This window comes from Rhinoraja longicauda, chromosome 2, assembly GCF_053455715.1.
Source record: "Rhinoraja longicauda isolate Sanriku21f chromosome 2, sRhiLon1.1, whole genome shotgun sequence".
NCBI lineage: Eukaryota > Metazoa > Chordata > Chondrichthyes > Rajiformes > Arhynchobatidae > Rhinoraja > Rhinoraja longicauda.
In genome coordinates, this window is record NC_135954.1 from 31694910 (window position 1) to 31715862 (window position 20953).

At 42.4% G+C, this 20953-nt stretch overlaps 1 protein-coding gene across 9 annotated transcripts in view; it reads left to right on the forward strand.

The window, feature by feature from the left end:
• Window positions 1–2457: 2457 nt before the first annotated feature.
• nsun6 (NOP2/Sun RNA methyltransferase 6) overlaps window positions 2458–20953 on the forward strand; it is a 35834-nt gene continuing 17338 nt past the window's right edge. The window contains exons 1-8 of one of the 9 annotated variants that reach the window (XM_078416473.1): window positions 2498–2534; window positions 7105–7262; window positions 8064–8305; window positions 8974–9129; window positions 10897–10985; window positions 16353–16462; window positions 17508–17661; window positions 20290–20371. In XM_078416473.1, coding sequence (XP_078272599.1) covers window positions 8231–8305; window positions 8974–9129; window positions 10897–10985; window positions 16353–16462; window positions 17508–17661; window positions 20290–20371 — 666 coding nt within the window. In that variant the 5' untranslated portion in view covers window positions 2498–2534; window positions 7105–7262; window positions 8064–8230. Of the gene's footprint in view, window positions 2570–2611; window positions 2681–5510; window positions 5585–7104; window positions 7263–8063; window positions 8306–8973; window positions 9130–10896; window positions 10986–16352; window positions 16463–17507; window positions 17662–20289; window positions 20372–20953 lie in introns of those variants that run through there. The other 8 variants (XM_078416465.1, XM_078416457.1, XM_078416482.1 and 5 more) reach the window with 8 other exon arrangements.

Here is a 20953-nt window from a genome sequence, read left to right on the forward strand (position 1 = left end):
AGGGTTTCAACTAGTAAGTCAGGGGGAGGAGTGAGAACTGGGAGCCAAAGTAGCAGTTTGGCAGATAAGAAAGTTCAGGCAAATATGTCAATCAAAGTAAACAGGGAATGCAGGCTACAATGTGCACAACGATACGGTGTAGATCCTCATCGGGCCACAGGCCGGAAGGTCAAAGTGAGAATGGAGTGGTAAATTGGAATGGTTGGCAACCAGAAGTGCATGGTCTCTGTAAAATTATCATTTTATTTGTGTTTGGTTTCTCCAATGTTGAGGAGGCTATATTATGAAACATGAAAACAATACATTAAATTTGAAAAAGTGCAAGTGAATCACTGCTTCACCTGAAAAAATATTCAGTCTCTGCACCACACGGCATTAGTGCACCCTGTTATTTTTCTTTCAGGAACGGGGTACTGATTGATAGTGATCAGCCATGATCGCATTGAATGGCGGTGCTGGCTCGAAGGGCTGAATGGCCTACTCCTGCACCTATTGTCTATTGTCTATTGTCTATAAGACACATTCCAACCCAAGTCACTGCAAAATGCAAATCAGGAGGATTCTTACCAACACAGATCATTTTTTTGTTAAGTTCATGCCAAAATCTTTTACTGTATTAGGATAAAATGGGAGATAATGAGTCAATGGACAGATATAATAGTTCAGGAGAGGACTATGATAGCAGTTACCCTCGGCGGCAGAGCAAGCAATATTTGTAATAGATTATATCTACACATCATGCTCTCACCACCAATATGTTTTCTTTTCTGATTCCTACTATTTCCAAGAATAAATATAGCTATTATAATAGCTAAACAATGCAATTTTAAGTACAAGCAATCTTACCCACTTAAAAGGTGCATTGCAAAAGCAAAATTTGTAATATTTTAAAGTTCTGAAGCCCTGGTAGGCACATATTAATCTATCAGGCTGTGGGAAGATCACATCAGCAGTATTGTGTATTGGTCTAATCTCCCTACTTAAGTTCAGAAGGGATGTTTCTTCAGATCTGTCTGTCACATGAGGAAATTATCCTTAGGAGGGATTCAGCAAACAAAATTAGTTTACACAAATGAGAGATCATCTGATTGAAATATATAAAATTCTTACAGAGCGTGGCAGATTGCATGCAGGGATAATGTTTCAGACACCGCTGGCTGGAGTGCCCAGAATTATGGGTTGCAGTTTCAAAATAAAGAGCTAGTCATTCCAGAATAAAATGAGAGGAAATTTCTCATCCAAGAGGGCAATGAATCTTTAAAATTCTCTCCCAAGTGGGCTATGGAGACTAAGACACGAGTACATTCAAGACTGAGATCAATAGATTTTTCGATAAAGAAATTAGGAATAGGGATTAGTGTATGAAAGTGGTGCTACACTCAAAATCAGACATGATTTAGTTGAATGGCAGAACAGAAAGGCCTGCTCCTGCCTCTGATTGTTAAGCTTGACAATCAATACTTACGCAATTTAAACCAGATGCATCATTATTTTTAACTCAATTGTTTGTGAACAACATCATGGGACATCAAATGTTACAAGATTCAATTCAGAGTTCACAGGTTATAAAAAAATGTGCCAACTAATCAGATAGAGAAACTGTACTTCATGTTGCTGGCAATCAAACTGCCGCTGTTCAGTCAGAGGGAGGCAATGAAATTCCATGTAATGGGAGATAAATCACTGTGATTACAAGAAAAATTGAAATGAATATATTTGCATTCTTGTCATGACTGCAGGTAAAGTAAAAATACAAGTAATTTCGGTTAAAACCACAGAGATGTTGTACATCACAGAAACAGGTATTTCCTACCATCCCACCTATGCCAAATTTTCTGCACATCAAATACTGATCACATTTGCTCAAATTAGATTTGTATCCAACCATGCTTTCCCTATGCAAATACTTGTCTAAATGTCTCTAAAATGTAGAGATTGTATATAACTCCTCCACCACCTCTTGCAGCGAGTTCCAGATATCAACCACTCTCTGTGTAAAGAAACTTAGAGCTCCAATCCCTTTTATAACTCTTTCTTCGCACCAATGAATTGCTGCCTTACAATGCCAGAGGTTCGATCCTGACCTCGAGTGCTTTCTGCATGGAGTCTCCATGTGACCACATTGGTTTTCTCCGGGTGCTCCGGTTTCCTCCAACGAATTCCAGACCATCACACAAACCAACCCATTTGACTCCATTTGTACCTCACATTGCCTCAGCGGCGGGGGGAGGGGCGGCCGGGGAGGGGCGGCCGGGGAGGGGCGGCCGGGGAGGGGCGGCCGGAACCGGGCACGCGCGCATATTCCCAGCGCGCGCGAGTGACGCAGGGCCTCGAGCAACGGCCGTTGACGGGCTCGAGCCACGATTGACGCACTGCGGGGGGCGGGGCCACGGGTCGGCGACGTCATCCGGCCGCCCTTGCCCTTGGTCGGATCAAGGGGCGCGGCACATGACGTTGGACCAATGAGGAGGCGGGAGGCGGAGTTCATGCCGTTTTCCCGGAGGCGAGGCATGGCCGTGGAAGCGGTGGCGATGGTTGGTTGGTGCGCACCCGTGTACTCGGGGGGGAGGTCAGTGTGGACCGGGGGGAGGTCAGTATGGACTCCTCCCTCCAGGGGGGAGGTCAGTGCAGACCCATGTACCGGGGGGAGCTCAGTGAGCACCCCTGCCCCCAGGGGGAGGTCAGTGTGGATCCTTGTACCCGGGGGGGCGGTGGTCAATGTGGATCCGTGTACCCGGCGGGAGGTGGTCAATGTGGACCCGTGTACCCGGGGGGGGGGGGGGGTATCTGTGCGGATCTGTGTCCCGGGGGGGGGGGGGGGGGGGGGCGGTCAATGTGGATCCGTGTACCCGGGGGGGGGGGGGAGATCTGTGCGGATCTGTGTCCCGGGGGGGGGGGGGGGGCGGTCAATGTGGATCCGTGTACCCGGCGGGAGGTGGTCAATGTGGACCCGTGTACCCGGGGGGGGGGTCAATGTGGATCCGTGTACCCGGGGGGGGGGGAGATCTGTGCGGATCTGTGTCCCGGGGGGGGGGGGCGGTCAATGTGGATCCGTGTACCCGGGGGGAGGTGGTCATAGTCAGTGCAGACCCGTATCCCGGTGGTCAGTGCGGAGGTTCAGGCCTGACTGACAGTCATTGCCGCTACTCCGGCCGGAGTGAGCGATTAATGCTAGTTCTGGTTGATTACTGCGCAAACACCTCATAACTTCAGTGTTTATCTCGCGGAGGTCGGAGTGCTGCATTCATAGCATGGACATTAAAATAGACCCGAAACGTTGCCCATTCCTTCTCTCCTGAGATGCTGCCTGACCTGCTGAGTTACTCCAGCATTTTGTGAATAAATACCTTCGATTTGTACCAGCGTCTGCAGTTATTTTCTTACACATCAGATAGACTGCAGGCGCTGCACATGCTGGGAACACTCAGCAGCTGGTCAGGAGTATTCTGTGTGAAGGGAGACTGCAGGTTGGATGACCACTTTGCCACAGCAAAGTACAATAGCAAGAGTATTACCTTGTCTTCTGTTTTGGCATGTTGAGGTCTTCCAGATGCCATGTTATAGGAAAGATATTGTCAAGCTTGAAAGGATTCAGAGAAGATTTATGAGGATGTTGCCTGGACTCAAGGCCCTGAGGTTGAGCAGGCGAGCACTTTATTCCTTGGAGCGCAGGAGGATGAGGGGTGATCTTATAGAGGTGTATAAAATCATCAGAAGAATTTTTGACACATTGGTCTTCAGTCAGTTTTTTTAGTATAGAAGTTAGGAGGTCTAACTTCAAGTAGCCCTTGCTTTCCCTCTCTCTCCATCCCCTTCCCAGTTCTCCCACTAGTCTTACAGAGTCCGACTACTTTTGATCCCTACCGCTCACTCCCCTGATATCAGTCTGAAGAAGGGTCTCGACCCGAAATGTCACCCATTCCTTCTCTCCAGTGGAGTTAAAGGGGAAGAGAGTACAGAAAAGGTACGAAAGACACCCAAATTAATGTGACAGGTAGTTCAAGAAGGGATAAGCAGGCATGTGAATATTCCACGGATTTCCGCGTTTTTAAATTTCATTTTCCATGCCTTTTGCATGATTTCCGCGTTTTTCACTTTGTCAAATAAACGGATAAATCGGATAGAAAAAAAAACAAAAAACCCGATGTATAGACATATTGAACACTAGGGTTTTACTAGAGGTCGCTAGGGGTTCCGCGAGAAATCCCCCTCCCCCACCCCTGCGCCCTGGAAGTCTCCCTGAAAATGTGGCACCTAGGCTGGGCAAGACAGCCAATCTCGACCTCATCGGGACTTCCATGGCTAATTTGTCAATTCGGCCACTAGAGGTCGCGAGGGGTTCCACGAGCAATCCCCCGGCGCCCTGGAAGTCTACCCGAAAATGTGGCACCTAGGTTGGGCAAGACAGCCCATCGGGCCCATAGACCTCATCGGGACTTCCACGGCCGATCGGTGGGTTGAATTTGCAACCTGCGGCCCGGGCTCTGGAACTCCAGCCCAGCTGGAGCCAGCACATCTATCCCCATAGCCACCTTCCTTGGCCAGCTGGATACCGTCCGAACAGATCCACGGATGATGCGGTCTCCCAGGTTCTGCACACCGCTCTCTCGCATCTGGACAGCCAGAAGGGGGGCTATGTAAGGATATTGTTCATTGATTTTAGTTCAGCTTTCAACACAATAGTCCCCACTAGACTGGCTGAGAAGCTGCTGAAACTGGGGCTTAACACTCCCCTGTGTGCCTGGGTCCTGAACTTTCTCCCCGCCAGTCCCCAAGTGGTCAAGATGGGAAGACGTACGTCTAACCCCCTCACCCTGAACACAGGATCCCCCCAGGGTTGCGTTCTTAGCCCCCTACTGTACTCCCTGTACACACATGACTGTGGCCAGGTTCAGCTCCAACTCCGTCATCAAGTTTGCTGCTGACACTGTGGTTGTGGGCCTGATCTCCGATAACGATGAGGATGTGGGGGGATCTTATTGAAACATATAAGATAATTAGGGGATTGGACACATTAGAGGCAGGAAACATGTTCCCAATGTTGGGGGAGTCCAGAACAAGGGGCCACAGTTTAAGAATAAGGGGTAGGCCATTTAGAACGGAGATGAGGAAGAACTTTTTCAGTCAGAGAGTGGTGAAGGTGTGGAATTCTCTGCCTCAGAAGGCAGTGTAGGCCAGTTCGTTGGATGCTTTCAAGAGAGAGCTGGATAGAGCTCTTAAGGATAGCGGAGTGAGGGGGTATGGGGAGAAGGCAGGAACGGGGTACTGATTGAGAGTGATCAGCCATGATCGCATTGAATGGCGGTGCTGGCTCGAAGGGCTGAATGGCCTACTCCTGCACCTATTGTCTATTGCCTACCAAGAGGAGGTGGCTGATCTGGCACTCTGGTGTCAGGACAACAGCCTCCTCTTGAATATCACAAAAACTAAGGAGCTGATTGTGGACTTTAGAAGGGCTCAACATCCGAGGACGTACACACCACTGGAGTTAAATGGGATTACTGTGGATAGGGTGAGCAGCTTTAAATACCTGGGAGTCCACATCACAGAGGATCTGACATGGACAACACACATTGCCATACTGGTGAGTAAGGCAAGGCAGCACCTTTACCACCTCAGACAGTTGGGAAAATTTAGAGTTTCTCTGAGGATTCTTCAGTGCCTCTACTCTGGGGCTGTAGAAAGCATCTTGTCCGGGAACATCACAATCTGGTTTGGGAACAGCTCTGCCCAGGACAGGAAGGCTCTGCGGTACTCTACTGTACTAATTTATTTTTTGTGTTAAAAAAAAAAAATCTATTCTGTTTTGTAGTTTAGCACAATCTGCAGGCATTGCCACTTTCATTTCACTGCACATCTTATATATGTATGTGACAAATAAACTTGACTTGACTAAACCAGCAAAGCTCTGGAACCAAGAGTGCCAGAAAATCAGTGGTGGAACTGTAATGAGTAAATATTAAATTTAAGTACAAGATTATATAGCAAAATTAATTAAGACAGGGTTAAAATATAAAACACAGTAGAAAAGCCAAGTATCACCTTTTTGGGCTGATTATCAATTAATGTGCGAATTTGCTTCAAAATGTTATTAGTATAGTGACATATTCACATTATTTTGTAATGTCTGTTTTTACTTTGAAATGCACTAAAAGAGGCTTGAAACTGGTAATTTTGTGTGTAAATTTTCAAAAATGTTCCAATTTTTTTACCCCCATTGCACGCCTTGTGCAAGCGCTCGGCTCTTTTCCTCTTTTTTTACGTCACTCACATGCCTGGATAAGAGAGTAAGATCCCCGCACATTAACATTATCCTGCACACACTAGGGCAATTTACACACACACACCAAGCCAATTAACCTACATACCTGTATGTCTTTGGAGTGTGGGAGGAAACCAAAGATCTCAGAGAAAGCCCACACAGTTACGGGGAGAAGGTACAAACTCGGTACAGACAGCACCCATAGTCAGGATCGAGCCCGGGTCTCCGGAGCTGAAAGCGCTATAAGGCAGCAACTCCACCACTGTGCCACCGTGACCGCCCATTGTACATCTGTGCATCTCTGCTGGTGTGGATAGGGAACCCTGCTATTCCTGTATGCTGGTAGTGGAGGGAATTAATGTGTAGGGTGATGGATAGATACTAATGAAGTAAGCTGCTTTGTCTTATATGATGTCAAACATTTGAGTATTCTTGGATCTGCATTCATGCAGAAACTGCTGGGTTCCACTCTGGCCTTTGATCTGCTCTTGTAGTACATTATTTACATTGCTGATCACGTTAAATTGTTAGTTTGGTTACCCCAGGTAGTTGTTGGTAGGAGACATGGTGATAGTAATACCATTGTATTTCAAGGTGAGTAGTTAAACTCTTTGTTGGAAGCTGTTATGGCCAGGCACTTTAGTGGTGAAAATACTACTTCCACTTATTAGCCTATGCTTTAAGTTTGACTGAGGTACAGGTAGTCTTTGTAATAAAGTGGTACCTAGGTCATGCCAGGTATCTGACTGGTTTTAATTATTTTCCTGTTTCAATCTGATACCCTACTCCTAACAGGGGTTCGGAGAAAGTTTGCTGTTAAATTTTGTTATGTATTGTCTTAGGTTCAAGTTCCACTCTACGGTTTTAACAATTGACTGCCCAGACCAACATGAACGCAATGTCTTCCATTTCTTTCTTCCACGCCATCTCACCCCAACTAAGTTCATAAGTTCTGGGAGCAGAGCTAGGCCATTCGGCCCATCAAGTCTACTCCACCAAGGTAAACTACCTTTACCTTCCATGATCAAACTTAGCTGCCACACACTAAGATAATAATCAATCAGCAATCAGACCTTGCCTTTCCAATTAATATTCTCCATCTAATATTTGTATCCTGTAGTGCTTGAGTTTATCAAGAGTCCATACTTTTGTGCTAATGATATACAGTACATATTAAATAAGAATGTTCAATTATCATATGTATCGGGATAGGAACAATGAAATTATTACTTGTTGCAACTCTGTAACAATGCAATGTCACAGCAAATTAATATTTAATAAATTATCAGTTATTCTAGGTAAACCAGACAATAATAGTGCAAAACAAAGTACATTGTGCAACCTCATTTGCTCAAAATCCACGGTGGTTTGGTGCTGAGGTAGAGTTGTGATTAGGTTTGTGCTGAATGGCTGAGGAGCCTGATAGTTGATTGGAAGAAGCTATTCCTGAACCTGGAATTAAGGTTCTCAGGCTCTTGTAACATCATCCCAATTGTAGCAGCCAGCATGGCCAGGATGGTGTGGGTCTTAGATGATATTGGCTACCATTTTGATGCAGTACTTCTTAAAGATTACTTTGATGGTGGAGGTGATGGGAAGTGAATACCCGTGATTGACTGGGCAATGTCCACCACTTTTTGCAGCATCCTCCATTTTCAGTGAAATGGTTTTCTTTTCATCTCACTGATTAACTGACAGACTGCAAATGAGGGCAGGTTAGATGGCGAAATGGACATTTTTAGTTTGTTACAGATTTTGTGTGGCTCTTACCTCTGTTATTTTCATTTCACTTGCATTTCAGGTTGTGAGATCAACGAATAAGGAAAAAAAATGTGTAGGGAGGAACTGCAGATTTTGATTTAAAACAGAAGAAAGACACCAAAGGCTGGAGTAACTCAGCAGGTCAGGCAGCATCTCTGGAGAAAAGGAAGAGGTGATGTTTTGGGTTGAAGTCCTTCAAATGCAAAAATGTTGATGTTCCCCAAGATTCGTCTCAAACCTGAGGTGGAGACATATCTACGAAGTGTTTTCAAAAATAAAGAGGTAATAAGTTATTGACAATAAAACCTGTTATAGTTTGAAGAAACTAAAGAAAATTAGACTCAATGACACCAATTTGTAAAAGGTACACAAAATAAATTTGTGAACAATCTAACAATGCAAAGTGCAGTAAGACAAATGAAACCAGAGTACCTGGAATTATTTTTAGTAAATAATTTGTAATCTTAATTTTATTGCTGGATTTATAAAATTATAGGAGTACATGATAATTGTTTAAAAAAATCTATCTTCCTTACTTTCAGGTCACTTAATAGCTTTCCTTGAACATTATTAAGCTCATTAAGTATAGGATCATAGCTTACAAAAACAGGCTTCTTGACCCAACTTATCCATGCCAACAAAAATGCCCCATCTAAGCTGGTTCCATTTGCATGCACAGAAACAGGCCCTTCAGCCCACGGTATATATGCTGAATATGATGCCAAATTAAATTAAACTCTGCCTGCATATGATCTATATCATTCCTTTGCGTGCATATTCGTGTGCCTATCGAAAAGCGTCTTAAACATAACCTCTTGAAAATTGTGGGAATGCCTTGACAATATTTATGATTCAATACCTAATAAGTTTGAATGTGCTCATTTCAAGCAATCAAAGGGCATGGCTTTCTTGCATTGCTTCTTTTTTAAAGATCTATTTGTATTTTTTAGCTTTTGACAAGTTTGGGGTCTGAGGTGTGTGATGTTAAATTTGAAGCTCTTTTGAGACGTTTGTCGCATCCGCCAGCTTTCTCAAGCATCAGAGTGAATACCAGCTTGGTTTCGGTTGACCATGTTAAAAGGTTGTTGACTGAAGAAATTGGAAAGGTTTGATTCAGTTTAGTTCATTCATATTGTAAAAATGTTAATTCCCAATGTGACCTCTACCCTCATAACTGCCAACATTTGCTTCCATACAAAGTCCTGAAGTGATGGTCAGTGGTTTGGTGCTGGTTTTGAAACAGTGATCTGACACTGGCCTCTTCATGAAATGCAACGGTGAGAAGGCAAAGTTCCTCACAACTTAATGCAGTCACACTCGTATATGCCCATCGGACCGTGAGGGACTAAAATAAATAGTAGTTCATTTAAATCAGAAATGCTGATCAGGTCAGACACCATCGGTGGAAAGAGAAACAGGCGTTTATGACCAAGTTAAGACTAACATTTTTTAAATAAATTCAGACATGAAGGGTGCAAGATGATGCCTAAACATGGCAACTCTTGCGTGTGGACTTGGTGTATCTTACACTCTTATAATAAATAAGATTGTGCCGAATGTGTAGTAGGATTGTCACTGAACTATGTGAACTGCAAATAAAGAATTTAACTGTACTTGCGTACATGTGATAATAAATACCATTGAACCATTGAGGTTCCTTTGCTGAGCTGTTTTCTGCTCAGGCTCACCTCCAAGATATACAACATCCTGATTGCAGTTTAGTTTAGAGATTCAGCGAGAAAACAAGCCCTATACGTCACCGAATCAGTCCCGACTAATGTTCACCCGTAAACTAGTTCTGTATTCTAGGGTTCTAGAAACAATTTACAGAAGCCAATTAAACTACAAACCTGCACGTCCTTGGAATGTTGGAGGAAACCGGAGCACCCAGGGAAAACGTACACAGTCACAGGGAACACATACAAACTCCGTACAGGCAGCACCCATAGTCTGGATGGAACCCTGGTCTCTGGCGCTGTAAGGTAGCAACTCTAACCGCTGTGCTACTGTTGCAGTTGCTGATATTGCTGCTACTTCATTGTCACTGATTCTAAATTCTGGAATTTATTAGCCATAATTACTGCGAGGTACCTTCTTCATTAAAACTGCAGTGGTTCAAGGAAGGTGACTCACCATCACCACAAGGATAATTTGATGATTGGACAGCGATATCTGACTTGCTTCTGAGATTCTGCATTCCATTAAAGAATTTTTTTAAATGTTTGGTGTCGTGTGAGCTCGTAAGCAGGTCACCATTAACTGCTGATTCCAAGCTATTGTGTGGTCTTGAACAAGTCTATAATTTAATTTACTTAGAAGTTGCTGTCCGATTGTTTAAGACTGGGGAAGGAATTTAAAGTTTCTACTGTTTCTGCATTTGAATAACAGGCTGTAATAATAGATGTTGTTGATCATTACATTTTGATGCATTTGCATGCGACTTCTTTGGGATGTCAGTGCTTGAGTTTGAGGCATGATTTTGGAGCAATAAGATGCAAGGAAGATAATGGAATTGTCATACAGTAGAAATTCTCCACATCGTAGCAAGAGCTTTGAAAAAAATTGGGAGAGATGGGAAAGAGACAGTGGGATAGAAAAGAAGATGATTAATCTTCAATCGAGAACAGGACCAGTTCTCGATAATTTTACCTTTTTGCCAAGTTAAAGGTCATAAATTGCTTAATCTTTTATTTAAGTCTTCACAGCATAATGCAATGGCATATTCAAGCAGAAAGTTTATTTTGAAGAGGAAAATAAATTAGTACACAAGGATGATCCATATGTCTTCTTCAATATATGTATTCCTAAAAGTAAAATTGTTTGTTAGGTTTGATTTTAGCATTTGGCTAGTCTTTGAATTACCTATTTTATAGGAATGTAAAGGATATCCTGTGGAAGATATTCCAATATTAAAGCATCCAAGGATTCCAGATGTTATTTTAATTCCTAATATTGGTCCCAGGTATGTAAATATGATTATTGAATGGTATTTGTGATTCAAATGACGTTGGTGGGGCTGCATTTGGAGTATTGTGTTCAGGTTTGGTCACCCTGCTACAGGAAGAATTTATTCACAAAATGCTGGAGTAACTCAGCAGGTCAGGCAGCATCTCAGGAGAGAAGGAATGGGTGATGTTTCGGGTCCAGACCCTTCTTCAGACTGATGTCAGGGGGGTGGGACAAAGGAAGGATATAGGTGGAGCAGGAAGACAGAGGGAGATCTGGGAAGGAGGAGGGGAAGAGAGGGACAGAAGAACTATCTAAAATTGGAGAAGTCGATGTTCATACCACTGGGCTGCAACCTGCCCAGGCGAAATATGAGGTGCTGTTCCTCCAATTTCCGGTGGGCCTCACTATGCTACAGGAAGAATGTCATTAAGCTGGAAAGGCTGCATAGAAGGTTTGCGAAGATGTTGCCTGGACTCGAGGGCCTAAGCTATAGAGAGAGGTTGGATGGGCTAGGATTTTATTGGCACAGGAGACTGAGGGGTGATCTAATGAGAGGTGTATAAGATATAAGGGAATACATGGGGTGAATGTAGTTTTTTACCCATTGGTCAATAAACAGAATAAAATAGGATTAAGATGAGAGGGGAAAGGAAGCTGAGGGGCAACGTTTTCACATAGAATGCAGTGGGTATATGGAACGGGCTGCCAGAAGAAATAGTTGAGGCAGGTAATATAATATAATAACATTTAAAAGGCATTAGGTCAGGCACATGGCTAGAAAAGGTTTAGAGGGATATGGGCCAAATGTGGGCAGGTGGAACTAGCATAGATGTGGCATCTTGGTCAGTGTGGACAAGTTGAGCCGTAGGGCCTGTTTCCACGCTCGATGATTCTACAAGGAAAATTCTTCTTCGCTTTTAGTTAGATCTACGGCTTTATCCTTCCCTATCTCAGTATTCATATCAGGATTTAAAGTCCCCTTAAATACTGATAATCATTTAATTTTGGCTTATTAATTATTCCTATTTTTTAAAGTTTTCCATTGGTACTGAGCAATGAAGGTTGAAAAATATTTAGACTCATCTTACTAAGGAGAAGGTGTGAAGAAAACTGAAAGGTGTGAGGGTGGATAAATCACCTGAACCGGATGGACTGCACCCCAGGGTTCTGAAGGAGGTGGCCTCAGAGATTGTGGAGGTATTACTTGTGATATTTCAAGAATCACTAGAGTTAGGAGTGGTTCCTGAAGATTGGAAAATTGCAAATATCACCCCGCTGTTCAAGAAGGGAGCAAAGCAGAATAGTGGAAACTAGGCTGGTGAGCCTGAATTTGGTGGTTGGTAATATGTTAGAGTCAATGATAAAGGATGAAGTTACACAGTACTTGGAAGTTTACGATAAAATAGGTTGAAGTCAGCATAGTTTTGTGAAGGGAAGATCTTGCCTGACGAATCTGCTGGAGTCCTTTGAGGAAGTTAATAGCAGGACAGACAGAAGGGAGGCTGTAGATGTTGCTTACCTAGATTTTCAGAAGGCATCAGGCTGCTAGGGAAGATGAGAGCCCACGGTATTGAAGGGAAGATACTAGCATGGATAGCGGGTTGGCTGGATGGCAGAAGGTAAAGAGTTGCAATAAAAGGCATTTTTTCAGGTTGGCTGCCAGTGGCTAGTTGAGTTCTGCAAGGGTCGGTGCTGGGGCAACTTCTCTTCAAGTTGTATATTAACGATTTGGATAAGGGGATAAGGCTTTGTGGCCAAGTTTGCAGATGATGCCAAGATAGGTGTAGGGGCAGGCAGTGTAGAGGAAGCAAGGACTCTGCAGAAGGACTTGCACAGATTAGGAGAGTGGGCAAGGAAGTGGCAGATGAAATTCAGTATAGCAAAGTGTGGAGTCATGCATTTTGGTAATAAAAATAAAGATGTAGATTATTGTCTAAATGGAGAGAAAATCCCGAAGTTGGAGGTGCAATGGGACTTGGGAGTGCTGGTGCAGGACTCCCAAAAAGTTAATTTGCAAGTCGAATCGATAGTAAGGAAGGCAAATCCAATGCTAGCATTTATATCAAGAAGACTGGAATACAAAAAACAGAGATGTAATGCTTAGTCTCTATAAGGCGCTGCACAGGCTGCATTTGGTGTACTGTGAGCAAATGTGGGCCCCATATCTGAGGAAGGATGTGCTGGCTCTGGAGAGGGTCCAGAGGAGGTTTATAAGAATGATTCGAGGAATGAGTGGGTTAGCATATGATGAGCGTTTGACAGCACTGGGTCTCTGCTCGCTGAAGTTTAGAAGGTTGTGGGGGACCTCATTGAAACGTACAGAATAATGAAAGGCATAGATAGAGTGGATGTGGAAAATATGTTTTCACTGGTGGGAGAGTCTAGGACCAGAGGTCATAGCCTCAGAATTAAAGGGCGCTCTTTTAGAAAGGAGGCGAGGAGGAACTTCTTTAGTTAGAGGATAGTTAATCTGTGGAACTCATTGCCACAGAGGGCTGTGGAGGCCAAGTCAGGGGATATTTTTAAGGCAGAGTTAGACAAATTCTTGATTAGATCAGTCATGATTGAATGGGGGAGTGGACTCGATGGGCAGAATGGGCTAATTCTACTCCTATAACTTGTGAACTTGTAAACTTCAGATGAAGTAGAAAGCTTCTTCTTGTCTCTTTCATCACTGAAGAGGAAAAAAATAGTCAAGGCAAATGTGGGTCCCTTGAAGACAGAAGCAGGGGAATTTATTATGGGGAACAAAGAAATGGCAGACGAGTTAAACCGTTACTTTGGATCTGTCTTCACTGAGGAAGATACACACAATCTCCCAAATGTTCTAGGGGCCGGAGAACCTAGGGTGATGGAGGAACTGAAGGAAATCCACATTAGGCAGGAAATGGTTTTGGGTAGACTGATGGGACTGAAGGCTGATAAATCCCCAGGGCCTGATGGTCTGCATCCCAGAGTACTTAAGGAGGTGGCTCTAGAAATAGTGGAAGCATTGGAGATCATTTTTCAATGTTCTATAGATTCAGGATCAGTTCCTGTGGATTGGAGGATAGCAAATGTTATCCCACTTTTTAAGAAAGGAGGGAGAGAGAAAACGGGTAATTATAGACCAGTTAGTCTGACATCAGTGGTGGGGAAGATGCTGGAGTCAATTATAAAAGACGAAATTGCTGAGCATTTGGATAGCAGTAACGGGATCATTCCGAGTCAGCATGGATTTACGAAGGGGAAATCATTCTTGACAAATCTACTGGAATTTTTTGAGGATGTAACTAGGAAAATTGACAAGGGAGAGTCAGTGGATGTGGTGTACCTCGACTTTCAGAAAGCCTTCGACAAGGTCCCACATAGGAGATTAGTGGGCAAAATTAGGGCACATGGTATTGGGGGTAGGGTACTGACATGGATAGAAAATTGGTTGACAGACAGAAAACAAAGAGTGGGGATAAATGGGTCCCTTTCGGAATGGCAGGCAGTGACCAGTGGGGTACCGCAAGGTTCGGTGCTGGGACCCCAGCTATTTACGATATACATTAATGACTTAGACGAAGGGATTAAAAGTACCATTAGCAAATTTGCAGATGATACTAAGTTGGGGGGTAGTGTGAATTGTGAGGAAGATGCAATAAGGCTGCAGGGTGACTTGGACAGGTTGTGTGAGTGGGCGGATACATGGCAGATGCAGTTTAATGTAGATAAGTGTGAGGTTATTCACTTTGGAAGTAAGAATAGAAAGGCAGATTATTATCTGAATGGTGTCAAGTTAGGAGGAGGGGGAGTACAACGAGATCTGGGTGTCCTAGTGCATCAGTCAATGAAAGGAAGCATGCAGGTACAGCAGGCAGTGAAGAAAGCCAATGGAATGTTGGCCTTCGTAACAAGAGGAGTTGAGTATAGGAGCAAAGAGGTCCTTCTACAGTTGTACCGGGCCCTGGTGAGACCGCACCTGGAGTACTGTGCAGTTTTGGTCTCCAAATTTGAGGAAGGATATTCTTGCTATGGAGGGCGTGCAGCGTAGGTTCACTAGGTTAATTCCCGGAATGGCGGGACTGTCGTATGTTGAAAGGCTGGAGCGATTGGACTTGTATACACTGGAATTTAGAAGGATGCGGGGGGATCTTATTGAAACATATAAGATAATTAGGGGATTGGACACATTAGAGGCAGATAACATGTTCCCAATGTTGGGGGAGTCCAGAACAAGGGGCCACAGTTTAAGAATAAGGGGTAGGCCATTTAGAACGGAGATGAGGAAGAACTTTTTCAGTCAGAGGGTGGTGAAGGTGTGGAATTCTCTGCCTCAGAAGGCAGTGGAGGCCAGTTCGTTGGATGCTTTCAAGAGAGAGCTGGATAGAGCTCTTAAGGATAGCGGAGTGAGGGGGTATGGGGAGAAGGCAGGAACGGGGTACTGATTGAGAGTGATCAGCCATGATCGCATTGAATGGCGGTGCTGGCTCGAAGGGCTGAATGGCCTACTCCTGCACCTATTGTCTATTGTCTGTCTCGCATCATCTCTTTTGCCTGCTTTCTTCTTCATCACTCCCCCACGTCATTTTCTCTATTCCCCATCAAAACCAATCAACCCCAAAAAAGAGAAGGAACTTTTTTACAGACATATAAACATAGTAACATAGAAAATAGGTGCAGGAGTAGGCCATTCGGCCCTTCGAGCCTGCACCGCCATTCAATATGGTCATGGCTCATCCAACTCAGTATCTCGTACCTGCCTTCTCTCCATACCCCCTGATCCCTTTAGCCACAAGGGCCACATCTAACTCCCTCTTAAATATAGCCAATGAACTGGCCTCAACTACCTTCTGTGGCAGAGAATTCCACAGATTCACCACTCTGTGAAAAAAAACTTTCTCATCTCGGTCTTAAAAGACTTCCCCCTTATCCTTAAACTGTGACCCCTTGTTCTGGACTTCCTCAACATCGGGAACAATCTTCCTGCATCTAGCCTGTCCAACCCCTTAAGAATTTTGTAAGTTTCTATAAGATCCCCCCTCAATCTTCTAAATTATCGTCAATTAGACGTCAATTAGACATCAATTATAGAAGGGATCTGAGGAAGGAATTGGGATTTAAAGATTTTTATTCACGTGGAAGATGGTTGCAATCAGGAATGCAAAGATTGAGAAGTTTTTCACTACATCGGTACATGTGACAATAAACTAAACTGAACTGAGAAGGTGGTTACACAACATATAACAATCATTTGGATGAGCACTTGAATTGTCAAGTTGGAGTATGCTCTAGACAAGTAAATTGATTATATAGGTGGATCCTTGATGGTCAACATTGACATGATGGTTCAATAAGTCTGTTTCTATGCTAAATGCCACGGAGAATGTTATTGGAGAATTTTTTCTTTCCCCAGAGAAAATCTGCAAAGGCATTCTTTTGAAGTGATTGTGGGTGCTCAGTGTGGGAATGCCGTACTTCGTGGTGCACACGATTTTATCCCTGGCATTGTTTCTGCTCCAAAATGTGAGTTGCTTTTTTTATCTCTCAATTCAATTCTGCATGCTAGAATTCTGCATTCATCTAAAATGTTCAAGTTTGAAGTGGACCTAATCCGGTAGCTGTGCAGATCCTTGCAGAAGGGAGCATTCAATAGAAATTGAGTACCATTTACAGTTTATGCATCTGAGGTCAATTAAACTATTTTTAGTGATATCTTACAGTATTTTGTAGGTTAAATTTGGGGCTTTAACCTACACTTTTACTGGACTGGATTGTTCAATGATGTATCCCAAATTTTTTACCTACTCGTTTATCAGTAATTTCTGGACCAGAGATTGCAACGATGAGTTTACAATATTAAAATCAAATTGTGCCCTGTTAATAGTCTGCACCACACATTTCAGTCAGTACAATTTAAAGAAAATCCCAGGTTATTTAACCTTTCTGCATGTTCTAAATTTTTGCAGCTTTGATCATGGTGTACAACTTCTGATCAATTGTGTTACAACTAGTTACAACTCTTAAGACAAAGGAACCATCTATAAAACATCATATCCAATCAAATTTTTACCTGCAATGTTATTACTGTGACTCTAGCATGCTCCTAAAATGAATAATTCAATATATTACATTTTGGATGAGTGTTGACTTTTTCTACTTTCCTTTTGAGTCCGATATTCCGTTTCCTTAAATTCTCTGGTGAATTAATTGGTCTTCCAAAAAATATATTTTCAGTGACTTATTTGTACTACAAAGATATTGTGATTGAAAAACCAAAGCTTCTGATGTAATCAAATGGAAAAGGAATGGAGGAATGTCTGTTTCAGTACTCCATTAATTAATAAAGAATAAGTACCGTCCAAAACAGTGTGACTGTGTGATAGATAATACCATGAATTTCTGTAGTCTTTTCTTGATAATTTAATGGATGCATATTTTTCACCTGTTTTTCCTCTCTTACTAGACTGGTCTAACATTTTTCCTTGACCTTGAGTTTAATTGTATTTTCCATTTATTTGACCAGAAAAAATAGATATAGAATATAAATAACTTTCTGTTTGTATTTCAGCAATGAAAGCTGGTGATGCTGTCTCCGTGTATTCAGATGTTCATGGTGAATGCAAAAGGGGTGCAAAGGAATATAAGGGAGTAAAAGTATTTGTAGGGAATGGAATTGCTGAATTAAGCCGCAAGGAAATATTTTGCTCAAATGGTACTTTAAGGTAAATATTTTACAAATATTGTGTGGTTTTATATTGTGTTATGTTGTCTTATTCAATACAAAAATAAATATTTTTATTAAGTTTTCAACCAATCTTGCACTATCTATCTTGATATTTGTTATAGCAAGTACTACAATTCTGAACGTTACCAATTTCAACTGTTCTGACCTGTTAGCAGGATTTGGAAACCTTTTTTCATTGTAAAAGGATATTGAAACACAGTAAAATAGATCCTTATTAAAACATTCAGTCATAGATTATAACAATTAAATGACAAATTAACTTGACCAGATTCATAGTTTTCATCTTTAACAAATTCTAAACATTCCTCAAGGTTGCACGGTTTACAGCAACAAATCCCACTTCACCTTGGAATTTTGTGTTCCCCAGATTATAGCACTGTACTGATCCATACAGCCAACTCCTGGCAGCGAGTGTGGCACATTTTCCTTCCCTTCCGTCAATGTGTTAATGCAGAGTCAAAGCTACAGCTCTGCAGTGCTGTTGTGAACTGATCCTTTTGTAACTTTTAATTGATCCAAAGACTAAGAAGTTTACCCAACCATATCTAACTGAGCAATTTTTGTTACCAATGACTGAGATGTATCATTTTCACACAGTCTTTAACTCTTTTTCGTAAAGGAATGCACAGTTAACTCATTCAAATTGCAATTCATTAGAACTTGTCACAACCACTATCATTTACCAAGTTTTTTGATTTTTCCTGGGCCGGGGTAATAGACTTGCACACATTTGTGGCCATATTATTACACGCTTTCTTCAATTATATTTGCAAAAATGTGGAAACTAATTGGCTCGGATTTTGTCACTATATCAGCAAGTGTCCCACCTGGTAAATGTGAAGTGGGATATTGCATGAGTTGAAACATGAGTCACATAATATAAAGTGAATATGCAGTGCAACCTCGATATAATGCAGGTACCAGGGCACAACTTCAACACCAATGTTTTAAACTAGCCATGGTCTGAAACTAACCTTGATTTAATTTAAGGCAGCACAATGGTGCAGCTAGTAGTGTTACAACCTTAGTTCTAGTGACTCGTGTTCAAACCTAATCCTGGGCACATTCTCCCTCCACCATGCGGGTTTCCTCCAGGCACTCTCGCATATCCAAAAAAAGTGAAGGCTGGCAGTTAATTGGGGTTGTCAGTTCCGCATTGTTTGTATGTGTGGGGTAGAGTCCGGTGAGAGTTGGGAACATGGGAAGAACAAGAAGGGATAAGTGTAAATGGGCACTTGCCAATCAGTAGGCTGAAGGGTCTGCTTTCATGCTGGATGATTCTGATTTGGGAACCACTCTTCCAGCATCTGCTCAGTTCCATTTCTCCAACATGGCTCCATGCATCAAATCTTCAGCCAACAGATAAGTATCTCTGATGCTTGAACACCCGTATGCACAAATTTTGCACAGATTTTCCCAGACATCCACCCTCATCCTGTCCATTCAATGTTTAATGCTGTATCCTGTACTTACAATTTGTGGAACAGAAGCTCAGCACAGAATTGCCAATCCTTTTTCAAAATTTATTGCTGCCTCCTCAGTACTGATGTTATCAGATGGACTCTCACAAACGTTTTACTGACTAAAGGAATAACTGGGGCACAACCAAGCTTACGGAGATAAAAACAGAGCATCCGGAGAAAACCCATAAAAACTCCATACAGGCAGCCCTGTAGTCAGGATCAAACCTAAGTCTCTGGTGCTGTAAGACAGCAACTCTACCACTGTGCCACAGTGTCACTCCCAAGTTTAGGGGGACACTGAGAATATTGGACCATAAAATCCCATGAAACTATACACAACAGAAGTAGTCACAAACACGTCGGATCTCCCCAGGGGATTAGTCCGAGGGACACTGTCTTTCCACACATTAGGAACATTTTACAGAAGCCAATTGACTTACAAACTTGCACGTCTTTGGAATGTGGGAGGAAACCGGAGCACCCAGAGAAAACCCACATGGGCACAGGGAGGACATATAAACTTTGCAGAGTTAATCTGTAATTGGGTTTGAACCCAGGTCTCTGGCGCTGTGTAGTAGCAGCTCTATCGTTGAGCCATGGAGCTGCCCCTATATAGTGTGTACCAGTAGAATCCAAACTGGCATCAGTCTTATGCTAAAATTGCCTTTGTTTTCTTCATGTTGGAAAAATATTTTTGTCACTTATTGTAAACAATTGTGAATATCAAACACCTTTACAAATGTTCAATAATAGTGAGAGCTTTGATGGTTAAAGAGCCAGGGTCTTAACCTCACTGACTGTCAGAGCCATTCCTTGAGTGCAGCTGCCTGCAGTAGCGCAACTGAGGAGCTGGGGGGCAGGCTGCTAGTGGAAGACAGCACCCAGGACTACAAGGATTAAATAGTTCATAAACAATTATTTCGCTTCATAGCTTACGTTGATTTTATCACAATGTATTGAACACAAAATATAGAATCTATGAAGCTGAATCTATATTTCTTATGGTGATATGATACTACTGATTTGTTGATACCAACAGAAATCATTTCATTAAAGACCTTAAGGACTGTAAAATGGAAGACCTGCATACATAATATATATTTATTAAGCATGTTTTAAATGTGTTGTTTATTCCTCTTCAGGGGTGTGGGAATCCGAATGACTGAGCCTGTCTATGTTAGCCCATCATTTGACAACTTAATGAACAGTTTTCTGTTTTTACAGGCAAGTCTAAATTTTTCTCCATCATATACGTTTTGTTCAAAGGTTTCAAAGGTCTTTTATTGTCACGTGTACCAATTAAGGTACAGTTATATTCAAATTACCATACAGCAATACTAAACAAAAGCAACAAGACACACAACTACATAAAAGTTAACATAAACATTCACCACAGTGGATTCCCTACATTCCTCATTGTGATGGAAGGCAATAAAGTCCAATCTTCTTCCCTCTTTATTCTCCTGCTTTATTCATCCGTCAGGGCGATCGAAGCTCCTGCAGCTGGCGGTCAAAGCCCCTGTGGCATGGAGCTCCCGAAGTTGGTGTCTAACCAGGGACCGCAAACTCCACGATGTTAAATGTAGTCACCACAAGTAGTTTATATCCTTATGATATTCTGTTTCAATTTTGCTTTTGAGTATTAAAGTCTGTTTATAAACTGTTTGCACTGCATCTGCCATGAAGATTTAATAATGTTTCTTCGCAATGATATTAATTTTATATTAAAAGATTTTTACCCTTGAGGGTTTTTTGGAGACGAGGAAATGCACTATTAATAGCACCTTCCATCACTTTGACGATTGA